This window comes from Cyclospora cayetanensis, unplaced genomic scaffold (assembly GCF_002999335.1).
Source record: "Cyclospora cayetanensis isolate NF1_C8 unplaced genomic scaffold, CcayRef3 CcayRef3_contig_11, whole genome shotgun sequence".
In the NCBI taxonomy this organism is placed as follows: domain Eukaryota; phylum Apicomplexa; class Conoidasida; order Eucoccidiorida; family Eimeriidae; genus Cyclospora; species Cyclospora cayetanensis.
Window position 1 is genome coordinate 393,517 of NW_020312048.1, and position 9,071 is coordinate 402,587.

The window sequence follows — 9,071 nt, forward strand, 5'->3', positions numbered from 1 at the left end:
TGCTTGCCGGAAATTGCTCGGCATAATGCCTAACGAGCTCAGCTCGCTAGTTGCATTACTATCGATCCTCCTTTACGGCTCCTGATGAACAACCATTAATCTCCAAGCTCTAAGTTATTGTCAACCGGTGGATCTCCCTGGTCACAAGATTACTCAGGCTAGACGCATCGTAAGAGCAATTCCCTTTCTGTTTGCTGCCTGTCTTCTTTTCGCTACTCAAAATGCTGCATATATAAATTTCTGTGATAAGGGGTGAAGCCTGGAAATTGTTTTATTAATGCGTACAAGTCTGTGGCGCACCTAAAACTCGTTCTTTCTGCATTCTTCTGGTATCTTGGCCTGGAGTTACGGCAAAAAAAAAAAAATTCAAAATAGGGTATATGTACCTTAAACCCTAGGCTATCTTGTTTTTATGCACTTTGTCTGCATGACAGACCAGCTGCGCCTCCTAGTCTTCCTCACTCCATGCGTCGTCTCAAGCACAAGTGCACATTGCAAACTCTTTGAAGGACGCCAACCTCATTCACGGACAAGCTACCCACGACCCTGTAGACTTCCGTAGAAAGCGATTTCGTCGAGGGAAAGAAGTCTTTAGGTGAATCGGATGTCTTGAACAATTTCGGTACGTATGGGAGGAGCGATGTGCCGATGCACTTTGCAACTTTGCTCCTTGCATTCGTTGGCCTCGAAAATTCGTTTGTTTCCCACCAACCAGATTTAGCGCAAGACTATGGCTCCAAATAGTTAGGCACTGCAATTTTACTACTCGAAGCCTTCACCTGCAAGAAAATCCTCGATTGACATGCTGGTAACCATTCGTGTCCAGCTGATGAGAGCTCTCTTTTGTGCACTAATACGTGTCGTTGCGACAAACTGCCCCATACATTGACTAATCTATGATTCAAAACGTCTATCGTTCGCCCTGCAGTGTACGCTGCTAATTTGCTCGTGAATGCCCCAGAGCCTGTGCCTGCCGGCACACAAGTAGTCCATGGAAAATTCGAATGGCTACAAAAAGGCGTCTAGAGCTATTCATGGCGTGGCAATCCGTTGGACACGTTGGAGACAAGAGATGATCGGTATTCAGCGACAATTTAAAGGAATGCTAATGCTGTTGCTGTCCGCCCATGCCTCGACACCTCTCAGTCACAAGACTCCCACAGGGATATATGTTTCACCTTAGCTCCTAAATGGACCCCACGACAAAGTTAGAAAGAAGCTCAAGTCCCCGAATACTACACACTGTTGCCTGCTATCTCCATCTCACATGCAGCCTGAAGAGGGCCTGGATAATAATAGTCTGGCCTGCACCCGCCAATCGACAGTATCTCAACTGCCACGTCCTTTCATTGCTTTTGCAAATCAAGCTAGTACATTTTTGTAACCTCTTGCTTCGCGCTCTTACGATTTCGAAGACTCGTGCTTCCTACGACGTTTGTTGTTGTACTTTTAAAGACCCACGTTGAATCACGCAAAAGCGCTGGCATAATGCTAGGTCCCTAGCTATACTAGTAGTATCGGACGTGCTGGAACCTGGCTAGAGTGCGAGTTTCTTATGCATCAAGATACCACCAAATCTGCCACCTAAAGGAGAAAATGCAAGTTAGCTACAACGTCGTCGACAGATCCAGTGAACCCAAAGGCACCATCATGCACTTGTTTCAACCCACTTCGCCACAGCCTCTGGTTGACTCCCAGCAGCTGGTGGCTGTAGGAAACAGTAACGAAGTGATGCCGCAAAAGGAATATCACACAAGCAATGCTAGTTAAGGCATTAAAGTGCTCCATACTCCCTATTGGACGGTTGTAGGATATCTGACCCTAATAGTTCATTTTCTTTGTACCAGGCTTCGCCAGTCTGCTGTAACTTCGATGAAGTTCGCGTTTTGCATTCCTCTCCGGCTGCGAAAAGGGGATAAAAGCGAACAGAACAGGATGGGATACTAAAACCTCCATGTTTGCACACTAATCCAAGCACGGTTCTGCGGCATCGCATACTTCGCTGGATTGTGCAGGCCAACTAGCCAACCATATGCTGGCGTCCTGCGCTACCATACAATTGCAGATGTAACGAGCATTCGAGGCTCTACAGTGCAGGAACACAAAGATAACAAAAGTAACATACCTAGCCATTTCTCTTTCCTTCCACTCGTCAAGTTTTTTCTGCTTCAGACGTTCTTTCCGCTGCTCGTAGTCCTGCGCACATGACATATTGATTACGCGAGCGAATGTGGGCAAGCCCAGCATGGGTGAACAGGCTACCAGATATAGCTCATTGCTGTCTCAAACTTTCAGCACTAACCTCTTCCTCTGATTCCTCGTCCTTTTCCCTGCTTTTCTGCCATTTTTCAACGAGCTGCATGCGTTTCCGCACTAATGGGTTAGATGAGCTCATTTTTTTTGCACCCGAGCCGCTAATGGTGCGCTTTGCAGCCAGTCCAGTCAAACCAGGTGCTTGGACTCCATCGCGTGGCACTGCAGAAGCCGCCACCGGGAAATCTGCGTAACATAAGAATGAGCCATTGATCGTACGAATGCATGCGATGCCATCCAGAACAGGCAGTGCGATAATTGAGACAAAAACAGTCGATCAACATAGGCTACAGAAGTGCGGCTCCGCGTTATTATCTTGCGGCGCTCCAGAAACTGCAGAGATACCTGACCCTGCACTACATCATGAACCTGCCCAAACACTCCTAGAGCATGCGACACAGCTGTGGCGCGTCACCGGGCGGTGACGCGCCTGAAAGGGTAACAGCCCCTTTGCGGGCCGCTAGCCTTGGATTGATATGTGCAGCCACTGCTGGAGCGAACGGCCTTGTTGGCTGGTTAACCAGCAGGAGCCCATCCATTGCGCAGGCTTCAGTGCATAGATATGTTGTGACTATGCGGCTTCTTCGAAGGTGCATACTCCAGAGAGCAATGTGGAGGCACACCGTGCCCACAGGTGGCAATGCTACCCAGGAGACGCCACTACTATGCTGGAAAATGCGCAGAATGGAGCTAAATCACAAACGATCTAGCAGTGTCTGGTTGGCAGCAGCCCAATGGGACGGCAAAACTGCAGCGTTCCCAGGCGTCAACACGGACAGCGCAGCACACACGAACAAAAACTGCTACCGTGGGGAGGACCACGGCTAGGCAGAGACCCATCCAGAGGCCTTCGACCGTATGCAAATCACGCGAAACAACCAGCGACATACCTGCTGCTGGTGTCGCCCCCCCTTGTGTGACATCTGCTGTTGCAGGGGGTGCATCATCGGGAAGCGTCGGTGGGGGTCCTGCAGGGGTAGGAGGGGAAACACAGGCTGCCGGCGAGTCTTCAATGGGGTTACTGCAAACTTTTAACACAGCCTCTGCATCCGACAAAGTATTGGAAATCCGTCCGCTACCGCCGCGCTCCAACGAAGACACCGCAGTTGCAGCAGCCAAGCAGTTCCGTGGCGTGGCCTTTGTCGCTGGACTGGCTGACGCAGCGGCTGCAGCGGCGGAATATGGGAAAACCGACGCTAATTCTTGCTGCCGACCCTGTGCCTCTACGTCTTGTGATAGATGTTTCTGCATTTTGCATAAGAGACGCTCCGAAGATATAACAAATTCGAAGCTTTATCCATGGCCTGCCGACCCACCAAAAGTACAAGAGAGGCGCTGCTTGCTCTACAGCGGAGCACGGAACGGAGACCTGACCTACCTGAAATTCCTGTTGCATTTTATCTAGCCTCAGAAGGAAAAAGGATCCACTGAGCCCTCCATCTATCCAGTCGTCCTGAACAGGGAAGCCTCAAACGCATAATCATAAGGAAGTACTGAGAAGTGACCCAGTGCAGTTGCAAGACCACAAATGCGCGTATGTGAGAGCGGGTCGCCACGGCACCAACAACTATTGCGCATACTATAACAACGGCACCATGACGTACCAGGCGAGCCTTCAAAGCGGCTAGCATAGTGGAGGCCCATTCCTTTTCCACCTTTCCAAGGCGCCGCGCAAGTGAAGAAGCAAGCGAGCGAACCTAAAGGAACCAGAATGCACAAGGAACGGGATATTCTATGAGAAAAAATAAATGATGTACGCTGAACCACGCCAGAATGCCCTAACAAGATCATGCATAGTGTGAGTTACCTTGGCTTGCTCGTGCTGTGTTCCTCTTGATTCTGCAACGCGCTGCCTGCATGTTGCGCACTGAGTAGGGCTAGGCTGCTGGTCTTGTTGAAGCTGGAGATCAATGAGTTCCTTCAGAAGCTCGTCATCCGAACCACTAGCTTTCGCTTCACATGAGCGCTTCTGTCGCTGCTGCTCGCGCTGCTGCTCTCGCTGACGCTTCAATGAACGAAAGCGCTGCAGCCGCAGACTGACGTGGGCTTCTTCAGCGGATTGTGCTGGGTGGGCAGACTTTGAGCATTCGTACACTGCGTCCAACTCTTCTTCAATGAAATCTAACTGTAACATGAGCTGCTGCACCTTTTCCGAGCAAGTCGGCAGATCTTGTGTCATTCTAAAATTGGAGGATGCCCACTGCCATAGGTCGTGTTGCGCTTGCTCTTGCTGCTGCGTCCCTACAAACGTCGAACCACTGCCTACTGAAACGCTGGGCAACTCCCATGTAACCTCATCAGTGACTACATTCCAGTAATACGTTTTACCAGAGGCGGCGTCTAGCACCGCCTGCCATACTACCTCCTGCTCTGACTGTTGGGAGGTCTCGCGGTCGTTGGGATTGTCATGCAGGCTTTCAAGCACCGGTTGACTTGACTTTTCTGACTGATCCTTGCCTGATTGGGTGTCATGCCCTTCAAATTCATCAGACTGCCCATCTTCCGTAGCTGAATCTGCTTCAACTACTCCATGGCTATCAAGCTGTTGTATCTCTTTCATGAAAAGCATGAATTCATCATCGACATTCCCACGATTACTTGTACCCGACTGGGCATTTTCACTTTGCTCTTGCTTTCCCTTTTGTTGCTCCGTCAAAGCCGTCGCATGGCCACTACTATTATCTGTAGAGTGGGCAGACGAGGGGGGGGCAACTGAAACTGCTTGTTTATCAGTAATTGGTGTCTGAGCCGGCGTCGAAATCTGGTTACGAGTAGCTTTGCTGCTACTCCCTGCAAATTTATCACAAACCAAAAGTAAACGCATTCGACCAGACCATAAACTAACCAACAACGAGGACGCTAGAACAATGGATATGTAGACGTCACCAGCGGACACTGAATCTGGCAGGGCAATGTGATTTTACGTTTCATTCGAAGCTGCCGTGGCAAGAAAGAAGGCGGAGGCATGTCCGAAGACGATTGTTTCGTTGCTGAAGCTTGGTTATCCTCTGAGGATGGTGTACTCTGCAGCTCTCCTGCGTCGGTTGCTGCCAAGGCTGCAGCTGAAGCTGCGGCAGCGATGGAGTCAGCAGATATTTCCGGTACGTCCTCATCTCTTGCACCATCATGATCTTGTGACTCTGATCGTGATCCTGGGTCTACACTACCAGAGTATGTAGCCAAAACAGATTCACTGGCCGGTATCATTTTGGGTGCAGACGAGACGCCTTCAGTATGCAGAGGATCTGCGAAGGCAGAAACAAGCGGCTTTGATGCCCTCCGGACCCAAGAATTCACTAAAGATACATGACATTCTTCATCTTTCCCATCGTGAAGCTTGGGCTGCCACTCCTCTAAATTCTCCTCCGACTGGTGGTGAGTGACACAATTTGCTTGCTCCGTTGTGCCCTCAGACCCCGTCATGAGAGCCGTCCTCCGAAGTAAGAGGCAAGCAACTTTAAAAAATAGGCACAATCTGAGCTGTATCTCTACGCAAATTTCCTGACGATAATGTTTGTATGCGCAAAAGGCCGGGGACTCACGTCGCTGGCGTTGATACTGCAGGAGAGGTATTACAGCCGAAACTGTGGACCTTCTCCAGTAGATGCTGCTGTCGGCGAGTCTTTGATAACACGTTTAGAGGTTATCTGGTGCCAACTGCAATGAATGCACTCAGTGGATGAGCCCAGACGCAACAAGAAGGCATAACGCGCGGAGATTTTGCTGGCAGCCAAGAACACACGAGCTCACAACAGGGCAAGCACTAGGAGCAATAATAACGAAATAACAAAATTAAAAGGTTTTCTCACATCCAGCAATCTCTGGACTGCCACAAATAGCCCATGACACGGGAGGGTACCACATTTGATGTACTCACCTGGATGCATGGGGCTTCTTCAAAGCCCCTTTGGGCAGTGCGAATATATCTTTGAATATCTCCTCAATGCAAATTGTGTCATCTACATGAGACAAATTTATTACTTGCTGTGTAGGCCGTGGAGAGCTGTGCTTAGTTTTCAGGCGTTGATTTCTCACAGGGGTGGATGAAAATATTCAACATTGAATTACTTGCACCCAGGGAACTGCGACATAGAGCGGCCAACATCTCCTCTTCCTCTTTAATAGACTATTCGACGCGACAGTACAAGGTGCCGGACGTTTCAGGCGCTCGCCAGTCCCTTCCTGTGGTTCTACCTCGCTGCAAAATCTATGGGATTGTGCCTCCCTCAGCAGCATGAGTTCCACGTATGGCTGGCTCACTGAAAGCACTTTGCCTATTGAACGACCTGTTCCTCTGCGTGGAGTTTCACAAGAGTCACAACTAGCGTTATCATCCATAGTTAGGAAACACCAGGAATACCAGAGAAAGCAGCTGGGCGAGCAACGGGCCCTCTTCGCCCAAGCAGCAAAAGAAGGGAAGCTCTTCACTCACGACGCTGACTGTGCTCGCAGATGGACCCGTCCAACCAGGAAGGTATGACTTTGTTCTGCGCACCTCATCTGACGTGGCTCTCGGAGCCTCGGATCCAACACTTGCTGAGTCTAGGTTTTGGAGTAGCTTTACGCATTTCTGGAGGTTTGCTGCAGCGATACTGAACAAAGTTAATCCTTGATGATAATCTGGATTGACTCAGGCACTGGATTGGTTTGGGAGGCAATTAGCGGGCAGGAACGACGGTGTCGGTTTGAGGAGTGCCGCTGATGAGGTGGCCAGTAACCGCCGCATTGAAGTTCTCAGCGACGTTGGTCGTCACCTTGAAAAGAAAGCCAAGCTTTACGATCGTTTAGGTATGCTATATTTATGAGTATAAAAAGGTAAACCCCCTTCACAGTCTCATTCTTCCCTGTACGAGCATGACGAGCACATATCTTGCTGCTCTCGCAGTTGGAGGCTTCACACCAAACACCTCAGCGTTGCAGCTTCTACAGCTAAGCCAAAAGCGTCGCATCGATCAAGGTCAGAAGTATGTAGCGGAGCAATGTGGCCCCCCTCTATCAACTGAGGCCCTCTCAGAGCTTTTGAATATAACCGAGTAAGGCGCCCAATCAACAGTTGCACAATCTTCAGATCCCGGATGGTATTCTCATTGATCATCCACCAATCTTGCCTGGATCACCTATATGGGCTATGAAAAACTACGAGATGTGGCTGCCATGATTGCGTGTATGTTTCTAACTGCTGCAGCGAAACTGGAGAGTACGTAGGCGACATACAGTAAGTTCTTCAAACGTGAAGATGGATTTTCGATGCGTGCTGCTTTATTTTAAGTGTATTAACTAATCTTTTCGAGCTCCATAAAACATATGTGCTTCTGTTTCTTCTGAGGGTGACTTGTAAGAAACTCAAATTTTGGTCTAAGATCGGAGACCATGGAGAGGGAGACCTACAATGCGATGTGTATTCTTCTCCTGCACCGTCTTCGCTTTAAGTTTTCCTGCACTTTTGTGCTGCTTCGCAGGGATACGCAGCAGCAGGAAACTCGCTTGGCGTTTCTTCAAGCACGACTTAACCTGTATCGGCACTTGCTGAATGCGCTGTAGGCTGGCAGCCTGAGAAAGGAGGGCCTTTCTAGGGAGATGTGTAAGTTGAGACACTCACAGCACCCGACCACGAGCTTGGATCTAGACTTTTTTGGTGTAAGAAAGACTTGCCTGCGAACCCCCGAATATTTTAAGTTTTGGATCCACAGCACTGGTGATCAAAGGTCACGATGGTCGCGTTGCCCCCTAGAGGGCCCCCCTTCTCTGAGTGCTCGCACTAGCGATATCGGCAAAGCACAGTGTTTCATTCCAAATTTGAGTTTGTAAAGCGCGTTACACCAGGCGTAGGCGTATGCGGGAGAAAAATACGCTACGAGAAGTGGAATGATGGCCTTTGGGGCAGGTCAAGTGGGAGATTTGTGTAGCTGTTCACTTCAAGGCCCTTCCAGATTAGATTCATGGTTTATTTGGCACGCAGCTAATGCAGCTTATCTCCGGAAAATCATATCCTCATGACCAACGAAAGACCGCGGAGGGAAAATGTAAATTGGGTGTTTAAAATTCTCCCTGCTCGAATTGCTGTCCAGCGGTGGCCTAAACATTTTGTGTGGAAAACGTTGTTTGGAGCGTTTCGCAAGCCCCATGAAAGCACCCCTCTTGTACTGGTTGAAATTCTAGAGAGCGCGTCAAATTGTCCAGTAACTCCACCGCTGAGTAGACTAATAAAGTAATTCGGGTAGCCTCGCAATATTCCATGTATAAGGCCTTCGTAAGGCGACACTCAAATGCAGACTGGACTCGAAGTTCGTAGAACGTTCTTGAGTGCTTCTTTAAAGAATTCCTTGGTTCCTCCTGTCGTGGCCCTCAGGTTTCCTGATAAAAGGGGAGATGATAGCTAGAGTGCGCATAGCTACACTCTCTATGCACTCCGGGAAGTCATATCGGTTTCACGTAGCGTCGAATGCAAACGGAAAAAGTCCTGTTATCGAGGTCATGCTACCATGCAGACAAAAATGTCCAGAAGACCTCAACTCTTACTCACTTCTAGTTAATATCACTAGTGTGGTACAAAGTGCCTCAAATGTAGCCTAGCAGGCTACATCTTTTCCTATATCGAAGCACACGGCCTCAATCCTCCGAAACTATGCACCGAGAGGAACGGCATGCAAGACAACCGATAAGCTTCCGGTCTATCACCACTCCCCAAGCACACAGAAGCGTAAAAGCAATGCAAGAAGGAAATCATTTGCGCGTACCCACCAGTAGATAGATACAGA

General features: G+C 49.2%; 2 protein-coding genes across 2 annotated transcripts; one reads left to right on the forward strand and one right to left on the reverse strand.

Annotated features, from left to right (window-relative positions):
- Positions 1–1,829: 1,829 nt before the first annotated feature.
- Positions 1,830–5,736, reverse strand: LOC34617531 (formin-binding protein 4). Its single transcript, XM_026334789.1, has 8 exons — positions 5,238–5,736; positions 4,121–5,103; positions 3,918–4,010; positions 3,692–3,766; positions 3,069–3,558; positions 2,303–2,475; positions 2,126–2,196; positions 1,830–1,902 (listed from the first exon to the last, which is right to left on the reverse strand). The coding sequence occupies exons 1-8, from the start codon at positions 5,734–5,736 to the stop codon at positions 1,830–1,832; spliced, it is 2,457 nt and encodes an 818-aa protein (XP_026190574.1).
- Positions 5,737–6,547: 811 nt separating this feature from the next.
- LOC34617532 lies at positions 6,548–7,350 on the forward strand. The gene is made up of 3 exons (XM_026334418.1): positions 6,548–6,787; positions 6,948–7,101; positions 7,199–7,350. Exons 1-3 carry the CDS (start codon positions 6,548–6,550, stop codon positions 7,348–7,350), a joined length of 546 nt encoding a protein of 181 aa, XP_026190203.1.
- Positions 7,351–9,071: the final 1,721 nt, after the last annotated feature.